This window comes from Perca fluviatilis, chromosome 13 (assembly GCF_010015445.1).
Source record: "Perca fluviatilis chromosome 13, GENO_Pfluv_1.0, whole genome shotgun sequence".
Lineage (NCBI taxonomy): Eukaryota > Metazoa > Chordata > Actinopteri > Perciformes > Percidae > Perca > Perca fluviatilis.
Window position 1 is genome coordinate 29,458,359 of NC_053124.1, and position 23,380 is coordinate 29,481,738.

General features: G+C 41.1%; 1 protein-coding gene across 1 annotated transcript in view; it reads left to right on the forward strand.

Moving 5' to 3' along the window:
- grin2da (glutamate receptor, ionotropic, N-methyl D-aspartate 2D, a) overlaps positions 1 to 23,380 on the forward strand; it is a 176,769-nt gene that overhangs the window by 23,631 nt on the left and 129,758 nt on the right. Inside the window, 1 exon segment of the mRNA XM_039820656.1 lies at positions 12,130 to 12,317. Coding sequence (XP_039676590.1) covers positions 12,130 to 12,317 — 188 coding nt within the window.

Below are 23,380 nucleotides of genomic sequence, written 5' to 3' on the forward strand. Positions count from 1 at the left end.
ACGTCATTAACCCCTAGGTTCATTTTGCGCCAGAATTGTCCTTTAATGTTTGACTGTAAGGGATGTAACGATACACTCAACTCACGATTAAATACGATTCCCGATTTTAAGTTCACAATGCAAGCCGAAAAGTTTGGACAGTCACAATTACAAAGTAGAGACATTATTTTTTTTATATGTAGGAAATGATTTGGATAAATTCCATGTTTTCATTTTGAATCTCTGTATATCCATAAATGTAAATGGTTTGAAAGAAAACTGAATATTCACCAATTTAAGAAATCATGAAATTATATTTGGAAACTTTAAAAGGACTGACAAATAAGAAAGCCATCCTGATTCTGAACATTTACAATGCCTTATTACAACCTCTTTAATATAAATTTCATGCGCCCCTTTTTTCATGTAGCTATGTATGTATGTATGTATGCATTTAATGTTTTCAATGTATTTGTGTATCTGTACTTGAATAATAAAGTTTTTTTAAGAAAAAAAAAGAAAAAGATTTGGAACAGTCACAGGTGTGTGTGATGATTGCAATTTTGGAGCAGAAGTACACTACGGAAGACAAAGGACCGAATGACTTACATGTTTCCCTCACTACAAACTTTTGTAGGCCTATATGCACCTTTTTTATTTTTATTTTGTTATCTGAACTGAGACAACAAAGATGGAGCGGGGCTGGCCCAGCAAGGACTACACCCAATTATGCCAATTATGCGCTCCCAGTGTCAGTCGTCGTCTCCCGGACGCTAAACTATGCAGAGTCTGAGGTGGGTCAGTGACACCGCGGAAACAAAATTAGCGGCTAGGCTAACCATTGACATATATAAAAGAGGCTAACCTGCAGTGGTCCAGGTTAGTTTAGCGCGTTCGTAACTGTTAAATTTACAAGTCGGATTTTTCATTGTGGGGATAGCTCTAGCCAGGTTAGCCGTTGTTGGCAAAATATCAGTTGATAACAACGCATTCCACTGTATTTTTGTATGTACAAACAACGTAACAACATGTCCACAGATGGAAGATGGACATGGACCGTGTGTAGGACCGTGTGTAGGGTAGACTGCACCCATATTTGCACTGCACCATAACTGTACCCATATTTGGTACAGTTGAGACAGTACCATGGTACAGTTGAGAGAAACATTTTTAATGATGTAAAGGTAACTAACCATTCTTTGCAAATATAATAAATAAAGACAAAGAAAATAATAATTGAGCAACATGTTTGTTTATTCATCCATATTAATTCATTTTATTCAAATTAGCACTGGTTAAAATGTATAAAACAGGACCAAGATATTTTACCAACAGATAGTGCAACAGTACAAATGGAAACATTACAATAACAACCATAACAATATAAAAAGTAACAGTAAACAAACAAAGGAAAAAACTGATTCAGGTGTCACTTTCACAATGATGGCATGTGTAGTGGGGACAGTTGATACAGTGTGTCTCAACTCTACCCCGCTGGCCACCTCGCACATTTCTCTCGATTTTGCAATGACCTTGCATGACACAATATCATGAAATATGCCAGTTTTTAGGGCACAGAATAACGTTTGTGATGATGCCCGTTATGTTTAACAGTCACATAAGGATAATAAGCTATTCATTGTGGAGAGTGCATGGTGCATTAAGGGTTGTGCCGATGGACGATATAATCGTCCATCGTGATGGTTGACTGGCATCACGATGGAGAGCCACCATCGTGATGCCACGCCCCCCACCCTGTCAGACAAACGCTACCTGGACTAGTAACGTATCAGCATGCGGTAACCATGCTCTGCGCCTCGGCTTGGACACAGCTGTCTCGAGCGAGAGAGAAAAAAGCGTCACACTTTCCTTTAACCCCTCATTGGACTAACTTTGTGGATACTACTGTGTGCGTGCATGAATAAGTAAGTCTGATGACGAGGTTATGTAGGATTTATGAATGTACGTTAGCAACAGTAGGCTAATTCACGAGGGTGCTATTTAATGTGAGCTAATACTGCGCATCTGTTCATGTGCAGAGTTAGGTTTCTGTTTATTGAATGCGTTATTCAGTGCTAATATAACCGAGAATGTAGTTTAAACTCAGTAATGGTATTTTAGGTTATTACTGTCGCTCAGCTAAAGGCAAACGTTCCACTTTACTGTCATTAAGCAGATCACGGACATCTGATTGAGTCTAGACTTTACGGCACTAGTTAAGTGAAAGTAGGTCAAGTTGTTATTTACTGCCCCTACCAGCGCCAGCATTTAATACTGTCTATTTACAGAGGGCATTTAAATGTATGTCAGATTGTTTCTATATTAATTGTTAGCCCATAGTAGTAGAAACAAATATTTATGTAAAAAAGACAATGTCAGTGATATCATCGTCCATCATGACGTTTTACTGTAAACATCGTCAACTGCCAATTTAGGGGACATCGCCCCAACCCTGTGGTGCATGGTGAAGGTTTAAGTTCCTGCCTGTAAAGCTTAGGGTTGAACAACTTAAACTCAATCATATGTACAATATCATTAATGGTGTAGCCCCAAAGTATTTGGGATTTCAGATTCTGATGGTGCACACGCAACATGCCCACGAGACTAGGGACAGTTGTCCGTCCACGTAAGGCCGGTTACACACTGGATGCGTCGCGTTTCTGTTGCGTCTCCGCTGTGCGGCGGCTGGATTTTTCTGTGAAAATCTTTTCTCTGAAATTTTTTATTACATTTATATTAGGGCTGAAACGATTCCTCGAATAATTCGATTACAAAAAACCCTCGATGCAAAATGACTTGCCTCGAAGCTTCGTTAAATCAATGTTACCAAAGTTGTATCGCTGACGGACGGTGTTTCCGCACGGAGCATTATTACTGTCGCACAGACGCGGCTCAGTCTGCTGCTGGCGACACATGCCAGAGCGTAAATAGCGAGGGGCTAAGAGAAGAGACAGGCTGGAGAAAACGACAAAAAGTGTCCAAAGTTTGGAATCAGTTCAAACGTAATTAAAACTAAAACTAAAATTTGCTACTGCAAAATCAAACTAGCTTACCACGATAATAGCACAATGTCTAACTTAATCATCCATTCCACGAAGAGGACCGACTAAAGTAAATCACAGAGTAGTATGGACGATGAAACTACACCAAACACAACAAGTACCAAAAACAAAGACAAGAAAATACGTCGTGGTGACCACAATCTGATCTAAAGAGCTGACGCGTTGACTAGCCCTTCGGAAAAACAGCTGATTGTTGCGCATCTCTCTCTCTCTCTCTCTCTCTCTCTCTCTCTCTCTCTCTCTCTCTCTCTCTCTGGAGAAACAGCTGATCAACGATCTAATAGCATAAGTGTAACAGAGCTGTGTGACATTATAATCAAATATATAAATGAAAATAGGTTGAGGATAACTAATATTTACATATAGGCCTACTGTATATACAGATCAGTCTCAGGTTGAAACTTGTATTTCTGAAAGTTAAGTTGCACAACTTAATGTAATGTTTGTGTATGTTTAATGTATGCCTTAGTTTGAGGTTGATATCATTTGAAAAAAATTCTTTAAAAACAATGTAATATGGCACTTAAATGCACTTAATATGTTTAGTTTTTTGAGAGATGATATTGTAAGCAATGTAGGCAATACAAATGTAGCTTTTTCCGAAAATATTGCTTTTTTCCCTAGTTTGGGTTGTTTAAAAACGCAAAAAAAAAATTATCCGATTAATCGATCGATAAAGTGCTAGATTAATCGATTACAAAAGAATCGATAGCTGCAGCCCTAATTTATATCTACATTGATGTCAAAACCTCGAGACTTTCAAACATCAAGATATTATTTATTAATATGCATTCGTGTCTAAATGACATATAAACATATTTTCCTATTCTATTTTGCCTGGAAACGCTTCCAACACGCTCGCGTGAAAAATAGGCATCGGCTCTATTTCTAGCATGCACGCGCAGGCACGCGTCTCGAGTCGCGCCTGAGACGCGTGTCTCACGCAGGCAGTGTGTAAGGTCTAACCTGTTAACATGGGAGCCGAAATATAAACGGACATGACATGCTCGTGCGACGCGTCCGGTTTTATACAGGAATTACTTTATGTAATAGTCTTCCACTTAATATTAAAATGGCAGAAAAGAAAAGGGATTTTAAACATAAAGTTAGGGTTTACTTGTGGAATAAAATAGATCATTAGGGGAACCTAGATTCTAGACTGGGGACCGGGTATTTATTTCTTTGTTGCTCATGGTGTTTTATCTGGTACTTTTGATGTGTAGTTTTTTCTTTTTTACCCTTAGAAGGGCTGTATGTGTTGTATGTCCTGTTCTCTTCCATTGGGGACCATGTTGGGAAAAAAATGTTCATTGCTTTGACATGTTATCCCTTGGATCCTTTTTGTCTTTATATATCCATAAATAAACCAAACCAAAAAGTACCTTAGAAAGTACCTTAAAAAAAAAAACTTTTGCCGATACCTTCAGATCGGAGATGCGTCCGTTGTTCAAATTTCCCACGATCAAAGAGGACACTAATACGCATGTGCACAGCAAAAATCACGACTTGCGCTTGCTGCGCACCCAAGTTATTTAAGCTGTCTCAACTGTACTCTAGCCTCTACGACTGATTTAATGAGACACAAATAAGACAGAAGTGCTGTGTGTGTGAACTGTATGTTACCACAACTTTCACAACTGTTGATGCACGGGGCAGCCATGTTGGATTTTGAGTTTGAGATTTTATGGAGGTTGTCTGAGATCCGAGCTCGGAAATCCGAGGTCAGGGGGCTGTTTTCGAATTTGAGCTCGGAAAATCCGACTTTCGAGTCCAAATGGAAAGCCCTATTAGGCCAAAAACCTTTTTGGATTCCAGATTTCGGTTGTGCTGGTTTATCTTTTCAGGATTGCAGATCTGTCACTGTACTATGATAGTGCCTGTTATTCCCATTATTGTGTTGCTCACAGCTTGCCACTGTTCCATTTTGAAATGCTGCTGGGTTACATGCCAATTTCTGCATAATCCTCTCCTATGATGCTGAGGCCTTTTGATGAAAAACCAAAAGGCCACTTTGTCATAATGTATCTATAGTTGCATTTTAGTGCAGGTTTAGTACTGAATTAGACAAGCCCTGCACTCTGAGTGAATGCTCAAATCCCCTCTGCACACATGCACACTCACTCTTGATCATTGATTAAATTTGGTTCATCCTCGGCTGTGATGTGAGCATAATTCAGACAGAGGACCGTTTCCCCGCTTAGACTTTTCTTTACCGCTCTCTCCATCTTTCCCACCTTCTTTTTTTTCTGCTCCTGTTCCCTCTCTCGTCATACATTAACATGCCTCACAAGTGATATTTGCATGGTAATAATCTGTATTTGATTTACACCTGGAAATTAAATTAGCCTCCAGTGCCCCTGAAGAATTCCTCTACTTCTCACAAGACATAAATACGATTGCGGACCTGACAACATTCTGCCGCAGCTGATGCAAAATTATTAATGTAATGTTTAAAAAAAAAAAAAAATGCATACTCCTTAGAGCAGAGAACTTCAACAGGGGGTCCATAGACTTGGCCTACTGCAGGGGGCAGTTACTTTTTTTGAAATGTCTTAACATGAATTCAACATATTAGCAGATATAAATCAGCCTGTTTGTAAAAAAAATAAATTAACATTGATAGGACTACTGGCCTATTGGTAAGGCAATCACTAAGATAGCCATCCACAGATCCAGTTAATAAGGATTTACTCTGCCACATGTATTTTTAACATTGTAACATAATTGATAAAATCATGCCAATAAATATTTTGACAGCTTAGTATTCTATGCACTATATAGATATAGACCTCAACAGTCCTGCCCACAGCCGACTCCGGAAGTAAGAATACAATACAATTTCTCCACTGACATCGTAACCGTCAATGAGACTTAAAACCAGCTACGACATGACTTCATGACGCCAAAAGTTCATGGGGCACCAACCTTGTATTGAGATAGATGTCTTTTATTCGCGATGTCTTGGATAAGTTCTTCATTACCCACAATCCTGAACAATCCCACAATCCCACAGTGATGCCTCTGATTGATGGAACTCATGTAACTGTTTGGTTAAACCCTAAACCCCGCGAAAGTCCGTGAGAGTCTTGCTGTACTGTGTAGGCTACTGTAACGTTACTGTCTACTGTACGATCTTTAATAAAAGGACGCTAGACGGTAGACTTATCAGTGCAATCATGATCTCCTTGGCTGCCATGATGGCTTTTTTCAACGACGAGAACAAGAGTGTCCAAAGGGGTGAAACCCACTTGAAATCGGGTCACGTTATTGAATGTAGCGTGTCCGAGGGTCAGCTTGTGGGTTTTTTAAGGGCCAGCATGAGGGACAAGACCTACAAAGTTGTGAGTTTTGCAGGGAGGTTGGTAACGTTAGTTAACATTATCCATTGACTGTAGCTAGGCTACTGTAGCTACTACTGTAGGCTACTGTTAACTGTACATGATATCGGGTGATGACTCAGAAATGATGTTGGGAGACCTCAAAGATGACGACCAGTCCGATGATTATAAATCAAATGCAGCTTTATTCAAACAGTGAACAAACTTTCATGACACTGGGACAACCATGAGCACACAGACACGTCTGCCCAAGGATGACCAACATGTACATCAGAATGAATACCTTTTAAACTCTTTTTTGTGTGCTTACACAGCATGAGACATCTATTTTAGTTGGAACAGTTTACTCTTAAACTACACCTTTTATGGCCGATGCTCCTAATCTCACATTCCAGGCTCCAATTCCTCTGTGTGACAGTTGTACCCAAACTCATAATAGATTCACACATTCTAAGCTAGGTTTTACTGTGAGACCATATCATCTTAAACTGACTGGTCTCTAGAAACTCCTTAGAATAGATAAGATACATTCAAACATCTGCATGCACACATACCAAACCTATCCGTACATTCACTATAAAAAAAATCACTATGTTTTGGAGGAAAGAGTGCTGTCGTCAGATTGGAAGTTGTTCAAGAGGCTCTTTTTCGCAGTTGTGTCTTCGACTATATTATTCAGTGGTGCACGGTGGTTTACGGGATGAGTAGTTCCTTCGCTTGGAAATGAAAATATGTACACAGTCTTGTACCTTTTCACATTTTTGGGGGATTTTCTGTTTCGTTTTTTCACTCGAAATGATATGTTGTATGCTTATGAGTCAAGTCGTAGATGGTTAGCCTAAGCCTAAGTCTAAAACTCTTTTATATATACGGATTTTTGGATTGGAGAAATGAATGGGAAACTTACTTCCGGAACCTAAGCCTTCTCGGAGGAGGGGCAGGACTGTTGAGGTCTATGTATAAAGGCTTTAGGCCGCCCTACAAATTATTGAAGGCTCAATTTAATATGAAACTTAATTGTATATAATATGTAGTATGGGGTCCCTGCTCCATCTCACTCAAAGTTGCGGGGTCCTTGGCTTAAAAAACGTTGGAGAACCCTGCCTTAGAGGCATTGGGAAGGCGGTATGTAGTGCTGCATGGGCCATTTATTTTACTTCAAAGCTTGCCTTCGCCAATTAGCATAGCGCAGGCATCAGCTGATGATTCGCATCTCAGTTGTGACTGGTAAGCAAGGTAGCAGGCCTGTTTTCCATCAGCATGTCTGTATCATTACAGGAGAACCCATGCATGGCAAGATCAGGCAGCGCAGCAACAGGGAGTACTTGTGTAATGCAATCTTTTTTTTTTTTTACTTTTGAATTCAGACTTTGATAGTAAAGTATCAGAGGGCAGCTCTGAACATCTCTTGAGGTGGCTTGAGTGATTCGTTTGTTTAGTTGATTTGGAACATGTTAAAAAGAAAAACAAGATGAATAAGAACACGCATATTTCAGTACAGGGAAGAAAAGCAACAAAAACTAAATCCTCAGCAAACATTGCCTTCAAAATAATAAGGATTCAAATAAGGATTTCCATGTTCAAAAGGTGTTTGTTCTATTTTTATACCCTAGTTAAATTATATAACAATGTAATTCCTACCCTCATTCATATATGTACACTGTGTTCCAAATTATTATGCAAATTATATTTTTTATATATATATATAAAAATATAATTTAATAAAATGATATGCATCGACTATTTAGGAAAATCAGTGTAAAATGTCATTTGCATAATAATTTGGAACACAGTGTATATATACACATACATACATGCATATATACAGTGCCTTGCGAAAGTATTCGGCCCCCTTGAACGTTTCGACCTTTTGCCACATTTCAGGCCTCAAACATAAAGATATAAAACTGTAATTTTTTGTGAAGAATCAACAACAAGTGGGTCCCAATTATGAAGTGGAACGAAATTCATTGGCTATTTCAAACTTTTTTAACAAATAAAAACTGAAAAAGTGGGCGTGCAAAATTATTCAGCCCCTTTACTTTCAGTGCAGCAAACCTCTCTCAGAAGTTCAGTGAGGATCTCTGAATGATCCAATGTTGACCTAAATGACTAATGATGATAAATAGAATCCAGCTGTGTGTAATCAAGTCTCCGATATAATGCACCTGCTCTGTGATAGTCTCAGAGGTCCGTGTAAAAAGCGCCAGAGAGCATCATGAAGAACAAGGAACACACCAGGCAGGTCCGAGATACTGTTGTGGAGAAGTTTAAAGCCGGATTTGATACAAAAAGATTTCCCAAGCTTTAAACATCCCAAGGAGCACTGTGCAAGCGATAATATTGAAATGGAAGGAGTATCAGACCACTACAAATCTACGAAGACCCGGCCGTCCCTCTAAACTTTCAGCTCATACAATGAGAAGACTGATCAGAGATGCAGCCAAGAGGCCCATGATCACTCTGGATGAACTGCAGAGATCTACAGCTGAGGTGGGAGACTCTGTCCATAGGACAACAATCAGTCGTATACTGCACAAATCTGGCCTTTATGGAAGAGTGGCAAGAAGAAAGCCATTTCTTAAAGATATCCATAAAAGTGTTGTTTAAAGTTTGCCAAAAGCCACCTGGGAGACACACCAAACATGTGGAAGAAGGTGCTGTGGTCAGATGAAACCAAAATCGAACTTTTGGCAACAAGCCAAACGTTATGTTTGGCGTAAAAGCAACACAGCTCATCACCCTGAACACACCATCCCCACTGTCAAACATGGTGGTGGCAGCATCATGGTTTGGGCCTGCTTTTCTTCAGCAGGGACAGGGAAGATGGTTAAAATTGATGGGAAGATGGATGGAGCCAAATACAGGACCATTCTGGAAGAAAACCTGATGGAGTCTGCAAAAGACCTGAGACTGGGACGGAGATTTGTCTTCCAACAAGACAATGATCCAAAACATAAAGCAAAATCTACAATGGAATGGTTCACAAATAAACATATCCAGGTGTTAGAATGGCCAAGTCAAAGTCCAGACCTGAATCCAATCGAGAATCTGTGGAAAGAACTGAAAACTGCTGTTCACAAACGCTCTCCATCCAACCTCACTGAGCTCGAGCTGTTTTGCAAGGAGGAATGGGCAAAAATGTCAGTCTCTCGATGTGCAAAACTGATAGAGACATACCCCAAGCGACTTACAGCTGTAATCGCAGCAAAAGGTGGCGCTACAAAGTATTAACTTAAGGGGGCTGAATAATTTTGCACGCCCAATATTTCTGTTTTTTATTTGTTTAAAAGGTTTGAAATATCCAATAAATTTCGTTCCACTTCATGATTGTGTCCCACTTGTTGTTGTTTCTTCACAAAAAATTACAGTTTTATATCTTTATGTTTGAGGCCTGAAATGTGGCAAAAGGTCGAAAAGTTCAAGGGGGCCGAATACTTTCGCAAGGCACTGTAAATACCCCATACATACACATGAACTACCAGCTTTACGGTTGGATAGTTAAGTCATATTGGTTTATTTTGCAGTCATTACTTTGGAACTCTTGCCAGATGTAAACATTTTAAAGTAGACATTTGATACAGGGAAAGACTTGACTTGAGTACAAAAAAACTGAGTGCTCTGGAAGGGGCTATTGTTAACTGTTAAGAGAGAACTATCTAGCTGTTGGAAAACATGGAACGCAGTGTAAAAAATAAAAAAAATAGTGGCACAAAATGAAATCAAAGTCCATTCCTTTATTAAAAGATGTGTCTTTTTGTGCGTATATTCACCATTTTCGAAAGCGGCTTCTTTCATTTCAACCTGGATGTTGGAGCGATTGAACTCTGTCACGATAAAATATGAAGCCCCCCAGGGATCTAAATGAAACGTTTTCTTCTAAAATGAGATGTCCAACGTCTGAAAAATGAGACACCTTGCACGAACAGAGTGATTGATGGCTCGAAATTTGTAACAAATTAGGCCCTCCTTCTGAAGGATGTCAGAAAGCGGGGAACCTCGGCTCCCTCTGAGGAGGAGAACACTTTTGACAGACGGGATCCTCTTCATTTCCTAGATGACAAAACTCAAAGCTCAAGAAATGCCAACGGCCGTACGTAAAGAGGTCTAAATATATACCCCGAGTGCTCCGAGGATGTGACTGACAGGGACTTTAGCGTTCGCTTGGACCTGATGACGACCTCGATTCCATTTGTCGGCCGACTGGGATGGGATCGGCGTCATCCGGCCGCCCTCTCCGACGCGAGTAACGTCGGCGAATGCGCAGCACGTCTCACGGTCACGCACCGCACGCCTGCCGGTATCGGAGTGTGTTCTTGTAAAGCATTTTGATCTTGACTAATTTCAGTTGTACAACCTCTCCAATTGTCTTACAAAACTGTGGCGCAAATCTTCCTCTAGTGCTTCCTCTGAGTAATCATCTGAAGTACCCTCAGCGTCAACCACACACACACACACACACACACACACACACACACACACACACACACACACACACACACACACACACACACACACACACTTCAGCCTCCTTTTTCTCCAGCTCTTCTAGAGCTTTGTCTTTTTTTAATCTCGCTTCCTCCCCGCCCTCCCCCCCCCATGCTATTCCCCCCTGTTTAATAATGTATGAGAAGGAAATGCAAGCAGACCAAGAGGCACCATTTTTCAAGTGCAGCTCACCGTGTTAAAAAAATAAACAAAGAGGGGAATTATTATCGTATAAGTGCACCAAGTGTATAAATGAGTCGAATCCATAACTGTAAAGGAAACATGAGAGAGCATTATGGGTCCAAAAAGCAGCGAGGTTGAACCATGGGGTGTGAAAATTCACTTTTTTTCTCTTTTTGTTCTCACACGTTCGTTCCTTTCTTTTTCTGCACTTATTTTTCATTTTTTTATACGATGCTCTGTCACCTCTTTCCTTTCTCCTCATACTTTTGTCCCTTACTCTTTTTTTTTCTTATTCCTGCTCCCCCCCCCCATCTCCCTTCTTATTTATTTTTTGTAGATATTTTTTGGGGGCTTTTCCGCCTTTTAATTTTGACAGGCCAGCTAGGTGAGAGAGGGGAGAGAAAGAGAGGGGGAAGACATGCAGGAACTCCTCCCAAGGTCGGACTCGAACTCTGGACCTCTGCGTCGAGGCATAAACCTCTCAGTATATGTGCGCCTGCTCTACCCATTGAACCAACCCGGCCACACCTCCCTCCTTAATTGTTGGCCATAACCTTTTTTTTTTTTTCTTTTTACCTTTCCTTCAATATCTCCTCTCCCCTCTTTGTAATGATGTGATTGTCCTCTTTTCTCTCCATCCTTGCTGCTCTATCCTTCCTTCTTCCTTAATCCTAAATTCTGTCTTTCTTACTCTCTTAACCCCTATTGCTCTTTTCTTGCCACTCTATCCACTTTCTGTCCTTTATTCCCTACTCCCCATTCTTGACCTACATTACATCCCTCTACTACATCTCAGTCATTTGTTTATTTCTCTTCTCCTGTCTTTCATGTCATTGTTTTTCTTCCTCTTTCCTTCCTTCGTATTGATTCATCCTTCACTCTCCCATTTTCCCACATTTTTTAACCTACTCCTCATTATCTTGTTCATCTATTCCTCCTTTTCCCCTCTACTCTCCCTCCTGCCATGTCTGTCCCTTTCTATACTTTCCTCCCTCTTCCTATTCTACTAATTACTTCCAACCCTTTTCCTCCCACTTAACCATCCGTTTACCCTCTCTTTGCCTCTCCTCCTCCTGCAGGTCCGTCTGCTCTACTGCTCCCTGGAGGAGGCGGAGCTGGTTTTCCGGGCAGCTGTGGCAGCCGGTCAGGCCGGGTCCAGTCACATGTGGTTTGCCGTGGGACCAGCGCTGTCCGGTTTGGGCCTGGAGGGGCTGCCCAAGGCCTTGTTCGCCATCCGGCCTCAGGGCTGGAGGGATGAGCCACGAAGGTACGAGCAGAGCAGAAGGGCTTCAAGGGTTCACTGGCTGTGGTGCTCCTACAGGGCTACAGGAAAGACCTGTTGGTTGACCGCTGATGGACCTTCGGGGCTCCCTGTACTGTACACTTTTAGATAAAAACAATACAGCATTAGGTCTATATCGATATAGACTGTTATGTAAGTGTATGGAAAAGTATAAAGCAGCATCAAAAACTCAAGTAACGTATCCCAAAACTGGGCCTATGGATCTTGAGTAGTACATGTACTCTATATATAGTCTATATTGACGAAGTTCCACTTCCGGGATCGTTCAGGTGGCACTGGAAATTCCACCTGATGTCCCTCATTTCGGCCGGATGTCTGTTGCCTTCCGCTTTCTTTGTGTTGGAATTTTAAACTTGAGTGGATTTGTGAGGACTATGGTTAACTGCTCCTCAGATCTCTGCAGGGTAAATCCGGACAGCTAGCTAGACTATCTGTCCAATCAGAGTTTTCTTTCGCATGACTAAAACATCTTTTGAACGTACACACGTTCCACCAAAACAAGTTCCTTCCCGAGGCTATTTTGCAGAGGCACCGTCGTTGTGTCTGGGGCTTAGCGCCGCCCAAGACGATTGTGATTGGTTTAAAGAAATGCCAATAAACCAGAGCACGTTTTTCTCCCACCCCAGAGTGCTGTGTGGACTAGCCAGACCCTCCTCCACAACGGTGTGAAGGAAGGTCTGGTAATGCGAGGCTACTAAACAGAAAAAGATAGAAGGGACTGTCCCCAGAGCAAGCCTCGTACAACAATATCGATTGTATTTGTGATACAAATTGAAACTTAATGTTCACTTACTTGGCTATCCCCGAAGTGTTCGACACAACCCACAGCCCAAAGGAATATCTAAGTAAGTGAACCTTGCGATTCAAATTTTTGTGACAGATATGTGTTCCCAAAGTCAAGAAAGAACCGCATTCTCAGTATTCATTTGGAAGTTCACAAACATCCACTAGCATTGGCTACCATAAGCCTCTGGCCATACCAATACCAGTGGCAACAAAACCCCTGAACTGACCAAGGGTGTGTGGCATTGACTAGAAATTCACCTTGTCGTACATAAAAGGAAGATTGTGCTAGTTGTTCCTTCAAAAGTAGCACGGCCGTTCTGTGCAGTCCCAATGTTGTAGTTTCTGTTGTCTCAGCTGAATTGAGAATTCATACATATTGAGTGAGTTCTGCAAGGCCGAGCCCCTAAAGCTGCTGAACAGCGAAACCTTATGATTTTTAAACATGCATATGAGGATCAGTGAGAAAATACATGTTCTCTTCTTCAACCCCTGAACAACACACTTAGTGCACCTTCGTGTTTTTCCTGCAGCAACACACAGAGGTGCACAGTCCAGTTTTACGACCACCTGCTCTGTCCATGATGTATTCTTTGCTGCAGGGATGACCTGATTTCATTGCAGGGATCATTCAATTTTCATCTAATCTAAATAGACTGACCAGGTGAAAGGTGGAATCATTTATTGATTTGAAGTAATAAATCCACCTCAGTCATGATAGGAAGCGTAGGGGGAGGCGGGTTAAAAAGGATTTTTTTTTTTTTTACCTAAGACAGTTCAGCAATCCAGGATGAACACTTTGTAAGTGAGATTTTGTTGAATTGTATTGCATCAGAAATCCAAACTAGGTCAACGATTACAAACTGTGAAATAAGTTTTCTATTTTTCTCCTAAACAGGTCAAAATACAAATATCTCTCTTTTGACTAGATGTGCTACATTTGGAGCCATGAAGTGCCCGCTGAGCTTGAGGATATGACTATTTCTTTGCATCATCCTACGCTTCATCTTGGGTATTGCCACGTCAGTCTTCCGACTTTTGTTAAACACTCGCTGTCTACCGGCCATCTTGAATCCATTTAAATGTAGGGTTCCTACCATAGCTGCGTTTCCAACACGTCCGATTTCTATTCTTGTGAAATTTGTGTCCGTGTGAGAAGGAAATTTAAAGCCCGTGAGCGACACACTTGTCACTATCAGGCAGAACGTCACGGTTCATTGTGGAACACAGATGGTGAGTTCCAAGACGGGGGCCGGCTACTTAAAGTGATGTGACTAACGCAGATGGGTCCTTCTGAAGGCCTGATAGTCAGCCTGATCCTGCGCTTCATCCCTAAATTAAAAGGTTTTTGCCCGTGTAGGTGGGATTCTTAGCTGATCGCCATAGTGTGAAACTGCTTTGACATCATCTTCAACGCGACACTTGCTGAATCCTTTCATCGGCAACCCAACAGTGGAACGTCTGCACTTTGTCAAATTGCATGGCGTAGTTTTGCAATCTGCCATTTAAAAAAAAATCTGGGTCGAGTGAATAAAAAAATTGTCGGTAGATTGTCTTTTAAAAAATTTCGGGTTTGTGCCTGATGTCCTGTGTTGCACCAGTGGCGATTCTCTCTGACCAATCAAGTGGTCTGCAGTGTTTTAACTCCACCTTTTAGTATCGGCTCAGCCTGCTTGGAAGCGTGAGTCCAGTCGAGCCGTGCCATGCAGTGGAAAAGCGCATTAGACTTACTCAGGCAAGATTCTATGGTGCGTTCAGGCAATCCTCCTCAGAGTCGAAATTCCCAATTTTATCACCAGCAGGAAGCAAGTAATACAAAGTTCCTGTACACTAGAAAGTCTTATACTGTAGACAGGTGTGTCGCATCAAAAAACTGAAATTACCCACACTGTCAAAAACTCACTTTACAATATTTACAATGTTTTGGTCCTCTCACAAATAATGTACCAAGTTAAAAGTGGTAATAAATCCATATCAACTTAAACTTTTCTTAAATTGGAGTTCATGCCTGCATGGCTTCCATTATTTGCAACCTGCTAGTAGTGGAAAATAATGGAGTACATGTACTACTCAAGAACCGTAGGCCCAATTTTAAGATTTTTTACTTGAGTATTTTATGCTGCTTTATACTTTTACCTACACTTTTTATGTAGTCATACATATATATATATATATATATATATATATATATATTGTATATGTATATATATATGTATATGTATATATATGTATATGTATATATATATATGTATATATATATATATATGTATGACTACATTTTCCATTGGTCTATTTAAAATTGAGATATTCACCAGTGACTAAAATGTAAAAATTGGTTGGGTAATTTTCCGACTGAATAATTTGATGAGGATCGCCTGAACACACCATTTACCCAATTGACCGGCGCACATTATTGGATACTAAGGGGTGCAAACGATACGCCAGCTGTGTCCTCCAAATCCCTACAATTAAATATTTGAAATGAATGTGACCCAGTGATCCACGCCTCCCGACAGCGGTGTATTACAGTAAGTCTGCTCTCTGTTGCACTGTTTATGCCTGCTGCTCCTTTCTAGAAACTTAAGAAATGATGCCTCTGATGTGGACCAGTAGTTTTTCTGAACACTTTAAAGAAACGGCACACTCGCTGCCATGGGAGCAGAGTCTTAACCCGCTGCAACGCTAACAGCTCTTTCAAGTCACACATGAACAGAAATTCCACCTTGTTATCTGATTAAGGGGCGGAGACAGACATTATAGACATTGGGGCCCAAATCGGGGGGGGGGTTCTATGGAAGTAAATCTGTTTCATCAGATTTAAAAAGCCATTGACTTTCTAGCTCTGAATATCCTTTGGGTTTCTGGATGTTAACACTGAATTTTATACATTACATTTTGCAGCTGAATTTGGTTTATTGAACGTTGAATTTTTTTCTTTGAAAAACAAAGGTGATAAGAAGTTGTTGAAAATTTGAAGTAAAATTCAGAGGCAAAAAATTACATCAATTAAAAAAAAGGTACATAATTTCAATACATAAATATTCAGTGCTAGAAATTCAATGGCTTTTTTTAATTTCAAAATCCGATGAAACAGATTTGCTTCCATTTACAGCTATGTGCAAGCCATTCGATCAAAGAATCCCTAAATTCTGTACATAATTTGTGAAAAACCCGATAGTTGCAGAGGAAAAGAATCATCCTGTAGAGACGACGTCCTATTTTATATCTAACTGTTCTCCAACTGTCTTCATCTTTCTGAAACCAGAACACAACTAAAGTTGAGGATGAATTTAAGGAATCATTTTCACTCCTGACACTTAAAAAAGTTCAAAAATTGTCTGATGTTTCTACTTTTAAGTTACATAACGTAGAGTAGGAATTTGGCGTAATTCACAGAATGAATGTTATTTCCACAATAATAGCACTTCTGCTCCATTGATTTGCCGCTCCAGTCAGAGAGACTGAGGGGAAAAGGCACACAGTTGAAGGTATTTCAAAACCCTGAAAGATTTGTGGCTTTTGAGAAAACATTCAGGGCTGGAGCCCCAGAAGCTGAATACTTCAGGAATTTGGGATCATTCGATAGTGTTTCCTGCATCACTGGAGCAACCCTTATCATCAGGACTGGGGTGGAATTTCCAGAAACGCCATGTTGTGGTAAGATGAGACAAAGAGAAAACTTAGATAACATCAGGCCATTCTCAGGTCACAGGTCAGGGGATGAGAATATTCGGCCAGTCTCTTATAACCTAGGGCGTTTCTCAATACCAAGAATGCAAAGTACGGACTTGTGTTCTTGGGGAGAACGTTCTTGCTGGTTGTTCTTGGAAGAATTAACTCGCAAGTTCACAAGCACAGAAAACGCTGTTAACAGTTTGAGACGATGCGTTCTTCCTGTTATTGCTCAACACCCCCAGCACAGAGGCTACCTGCAAGGCTCCAAAATACCAGCTAGAAATAAAAACCACAACAATATAACCACTTTGTATTAAAACAATCTCCGGACAAGAAAACCTCATAATGCTACAACTATTGCAATAATAAACAAATTTAGCTTTAATTTTATTGTTTATGGTTTAGCTCAAACACCCCTTACTTATTCAAAAGAGTGGAATGTGATCCCTACTATTATTAGTATATAAGTTTAAGTCAGTTTAAATTAAACAAATAAATAGGCATATGCACTGGTGTGTCCTATGTGTTCCTATTAGTGTTATGTGGAATTATCATTTCTATATTATTGTAGTGCACTGTATATGCCCAGGGAAATGGAAATTAGAAATTCAAATAGTCTACATAACATGTCATAGCATGTTACCACTTTATGTACAACTGTTCATTTATCATAAAGACTGAAACTCAACTTCTAATAAATCAGAAAACAAATACACCAAAAATATGAACTAAATACAAAATATAATGTAGGCTATAGCCTATGGCATAATTTAAACAAGTCTCCCGAAAAGAAACGGGTATATCTCATAGACTAATAATATACAGTCTATCTATGGTATATCTCTCCTCTGCCTGCTGCGCTGTGTGTGTGTGTGTGTGTGTGTGTGTGTGTGTGCTTGTTGAGTTTAACTCCGAAAAGACAGTTAACCACATGTGTTGTGATATTTAAACAAACGATCCGAAACGGCGAAATAAAAGCCTCTTAGTTAAGGGACCGGTCTAAAAGACCTCCGTCTTACAGCGGGATCTCCGAGTGTGACTGTCCGAGCGCCGAGCAAGCGGCCCCGGCAGGCGCAAGCTTGCGGCCGCGTCATTTTATGGAGCTCCGAAAACTTTCGAGCAAATTGTCAATTCGGTAAAGATTTTCGCAAGACTGCCTAAATTCGAAATCTAAACCATTCATTTCTCGCCTAAAATGTTCTCAGAAGTGAATTTACTGATGAATAAGATGGCGAAAATTGTTAAAATTGTCCCGTTTTTGGGCTGTCTATGTACTGGAAATCCAACCATCATTGAATGCCGAAATGAATGTTGGGATACAGGTGCTGCGAAGTTCATACAAGTTACCAACCGATGTATCCTCGGTAAATGGGCGTGTCAAGAATACATCCGGGAATTTTAACTGTTCTTGGCGAAATGCGAACTTGTGTATTGGGACAGTACTTTGGCAACACGAGATGACGTTTCACAGGGACACAAGCACACAAGTCAATAGAAGAACACATATTGGGAAACGCCCCTAGTCTCGCATTGCCAGACCTTCCTCCACAGCGCTGCGGAGGAAGCTCTGACTAGTCCAAAAAACACTCTGGAATGGGAAAAAAAAAATTGTTTATTGGAGTTTCTTTAAACCAATCACAATTGTCTTGGGCGGGGCTAAGTGCCGGACAGAACAACGGTGCCGCTGCAAAATTGCCCCGGAAAGGAACTTGTTTCGGTGGCACGTGTGCACGTTCAAAAGTGGTTTTAGTCGTGCAACAGAAAACTCAGATTGGACAGATTGTCTAGCTAGCTAGCTGTCTGGATTTACCCTGTAGAGATCTGAGGAGCAGTTGACCATAGTCCTCAGAAATCCACCAGAGTTTAGAATGCCAACACAAAGAAAGCGGTAGGTATCGGACATCTGGTTGAAAATGAGGGAGATCCGGCAGAACCTCCCGTATATTAAACGTCGTCGATGTAGACTACTTGCAACCAAACCTGTTCATGTATGAATTTGTGTGTATCTACAGATTCAGGGAGTCTAGGCAGCTGCATGATAAGGGAATGTTCTGTTCCAGGACTGTCTCCTTTTGGAGGTCGGTGGAAACAGGGTAAAGGAGATGATGCACTGTAGCATACATCCTAGATAGAGCTAGACGTAAGTGGGTTTTAGGTGAGCATCTTTTGTTATGGCGCCATCCAATCTTGGCGGAACAAACTTGACAGCTTGAGGGAGAGATATATGCGTCAGGGAAAAGGCACAGACCCTCCGAGTTGGGGGCGGCACTGCACGACAACACATCGTGGTTAAACTGTAACATCTGCCTTAATCTCTCCTCGATCAAGATCAATAAATGCACATGCATAAGTCCTCAAAGTCTCCCGAACCTTCATGTATCCAAAAGTCAAGCTTCTCCTGCGGTTCTCCATAACAAGGACTATAGCAAGAGCCTATTGTTGGGCTTAGAAGTTTATTTTAATAAAATGTTTTTCATGTATCATAAGATGTGAGAAGTGCCTGGTGCTGTTTTTAATACGGTGAGTTACAAATCCGAGTTGACTTTACAGCTTTATTAAAAAGCAGTATCTGTTAAATAGGATCTTGCTCTGTGAAGGCTTCCTGCAGATCAAAGTCTGATCTATTGTTAAATTGTCCCGAGACAGACAGCCAGAGAGTGTGTTGATATTTATTTATGGAAATGAGGGGAAACTTGAAACATGGATACATTTAGAAACTGGATGTTCAGTGTTTTACTGAAGTCGTGCTCACATTAGCTTGTTGGCACCAGCTGCTTCACCATCAGTTACTCAAGACAGTGTTAGGGTTGTGATGTTCACCTGTGGTTTTTCCTATTTTATTTTGTTAATTCATTCCCTGTTTTGTTACTTTGTTCCCCCGTTTCCCATTTTTGCTGTGTTCTCATTCCTTGTTCATGGTTCTTTTATTCCGTGTTCTGTTTTGGTTCTCCAGTTGTATCCTTTGTGTATGTTTTTGAGGCCTTAGTTCACGTGTCTCAACTAAAGGCCCGTGGACTGAACCCGACCCCTGGCCAAATTTCATCTGACCCGCATATCAATTTAGGTTCACGATACATTTTGGCCTGCCTAGTTGTGCGCCAAACCAAAAAGGCAAGAAACTGTTTTTCCAGGCTGTGAAAACGGGTTGTTGTGAGTCGGCTGAGTGGTAGCCTGCTTTTAAAAGTGTAATTGTTTGGCTTGATTTACTAAATTCTAGGGCTGGGCGATAGGGCCTAAAAATAAAATCCCCGATAAAAAAAAAAAAAATCTGATTTAAGATTTAAATCGATTTTTTTCTCCCTCTACTTAAAATCAATCTGCAGATGACAAAGAAAATGTTCAAAACAAGTTTTATTTTGTTTTGACTCATACACACACACACACACACAGGGCATGTATACCATTATGATTATTCATGCCAATTTTGTGGAAATATAAATTGGTTTGAGTTTTTTTTTTGGGGGGGCTATATATTCAACAACAACAAAACGGATGCGTGAGATAAAGCTGTTTTCACACATACAGGTAATTCACTTCTCGTTCCTCGCTAAAAGTTCAAATTTTAACGTTATTGCGGAACCTTGCCCCTATTTTCACCTGTTGCTGAGTAACGTACGTTAACATCCCGTGGTCTCTTGAATGTAGCATACCTGTAGCAAGCTCCTTTGTAGCGATAAAATCAAACGTTGAAGCGGAGCTCCATGCTACAGAGCGGCGATTGCAAGTTGTTTAAGCCGCTACAGACCTCCGTCACAGCTCGGTTGTATCAGCGGCATTTAGTAGATGTGTTAGATGAGCCGCAAAGGAGTTCCTCAACACCGCCTCTGGTGCCCCGCATGGTGCTCCTTCAGGTCAGCTGTAGCTGGTTTTTCAGTTATCCGAGAATAGGTGACTCTCAGCCGGGGACAGTGCACCGCGAGCAGCCGGTCATTTCGGCAGAGATTACAGATAAGTAAGTAATGAAACGACTGGTTAAGAAAATAATTAATGTTAGTCCCTGTCTCGGCCATTTTGTTTGTGTATCTCGATGGCAAACGCGCGGGGGAGGGATGAGCCCGTTCGGAGCTACGGGAGCCCAGAGGGGAGCGTTGGCGGATGTTAAGGAGAAAATCGATTTTTCATTTAAACAAATTCACGTTAACTACACATTCGAGTTAATCGATAAAATCGATTTATCGCCCAGCCCTACTAAATTCTATTAAGACTATGCAACATTTTTGCAGATTTTTTTTTCCCAGGGGCTTTATGTTGACCAAACCGTAAGTGAGAAGACTATATGAGACATGCAATAATAGACAATAATACAGTCAAAGATTTTTTTTTTTTTAAAATAAAACCATGTAACTAAATTATACATGTCTGTCCCTTGATGTGGTTCTCATTTTCCAGTGTGGCCGTTAGAGAAGTAGCGTTTGACACCCCTGCCTTAGTTTCCTGTTTTTATTTGATGGCGTTATTTCTCCTGTGTCATGTCTTGTTTGACTTCCTGCCTTGTGTGTTTCCCCGCCTTTGTTATTGTCTGCCCCGCCCTGATATGTTTCACCTTTTCGTTCCCGCCCTGCTCCTTTGCCCCTGTATATGATGCCCTCTGTTGTGTTCAGTCTTAGTCATGTCGTCGTCTATTGTCTGGCTGTTTTTTGCTTGTTCCCTGTTACTTCTTCACGTGTTGGATTGTTTGGACTCTTGTAGTCGTTTTGGATTTCCACTCTCGTTTGGTGTCTTGCTCATCATCCACACGTTAAGACTAGATTTTCTGTTTAAATAAATGATACACCTGAACCTGCTCGTCGTTGGGTCTTGCATTTTGGGTCCAGGTATTCTGTTCCTGCCTCAGCACTCGGCCAGCTTTGACAGACAGCAAACCCAAAGTGGCAGTGTCCCTTTAACGCCCAGAAATCCTGACAGCACCGTCATGTTTCTCAGCTTGGCTGCTCTCTGATCTTTTGTACAAAAGCAAAGAAGAGAGGAAAGACATCTAATGATGAGTCCAGTTTTGAGCTGATGAGGAGACCAAACGGATTTTGCTCTTTAGTCTCGATTCATCACTTTCTGTGCACACCCCCAACACAAGGATCTCATTTGTAGAAATTGGGCAATTCTACAGTGTCTCAGTCAGTTAAGTTGTAATTACTTTTCATTTTGTTGAAGTCACACTATTTAAACTGCCAAGATGGGTGTTCTTTAAAATTTTGCCCAGTTCAGCTTTAAGGTACATAAGTTCAGTGCAATTTAAGGGATAGTTCAGAGTTGTCGAAGTGTGGTTGTATGAGGTACTCATCCATATAGTCAGTGTATTACCTACAGTAGATGGCAGTCGGCACGCCCCCAGTTTGGAGAAGCAGACAGGAGTACAGACACGGAAGCTAAGCTTTAAATGTATGCCATATTTAGAATATTTTCACAGCTTTACCTTGCTGTCACAAAGCTCTTTCTTACAGTTTCCACAGACGTTTTCCCTCTCTCTCCTTGGGCCATTCAGTCTCCCTCTGCAAAAGTTCTTCCTCTGTATACTTTGGTTTATAAAGATAGCCTCTTGTCACCACAGTGAATGGGATCACTCATTTTTATTTTCTTCAACCCCTGAAAAACACTTATAATTGTTGTGTAATGCCAAAAGAAAGGGCTGTCTGTGTGGCCAGGTTAGCTCAGTTGGTAGAGCAGGCGCACATATATAGAGGTTTACTCCCCGACGCAGCGGCCGTGGGTTCGACTCCGACCTGCGGCTCTTTGCTGCATGTCATTCCCCCTCTCTCTCCCCTTTCATGTCTTCATCTGTCCTGTGAAAATAAAGGCCTAAAAATGCCCGCTGTCTGGCGGCAAGGTAAAGCAGTTAACATGTTCTAAATATAGCATACACATTTTTTTGTTGGGCCTTTTTTAAGGTGACTAGAGTGTTTTGCTGCTGATCCTGTCTCCAGTCTGCAGCATGCTAACCACCATCTACTGTAGTTATTTCACTAGTCTACAGTATATCAGCAATGTTTAATTTTCGAGATTCTTCACCTGCGGCTGGAAAGTTCGCCGGATGTCCCTCATTTTCGGCCAGATGTCCGTCACCTTCCGCTTTCTTTGTGTTGGTATTTAAACTCCGGTGGACTATGGTTAACTGCTCTTCAGATCTCTGCAGGGTAAATCCAGACAGCTAGCTAGACTATCTGTCCAATCAAAGTTCTCTGTTAGACGACTAAAACAACTTTTGAACGTACACACGTTCCACCAAAAAAAAGTTCCTTCCCGAGGCTATTTTGCAGAGGCACCGTCACTGTGTCCGGCGCTTAGCACCGCCCAAGACGATTGTGATTGGTTTAAAGAAATGCCAATAAACCAGAGCGCGTTTTTCTCCCATCCCGGAATGCTGTGTGGACTAGCCAGACCCTCCTCCGCAGAGCTGTGGAGGAAGGTCTGACAATGCAAGACTAGTATTCCACTGACTGGATAAGTACCTAATAAAACTCCACTTTAAAAAATCCGAACAACCCCTTCAGGTTTGAGCCTTGTTGAATGTACATTGTCACTTCACTTATTGAAGCAATGACAACTGCCTCAGACACCCAGAAAGTCTCTCTCAC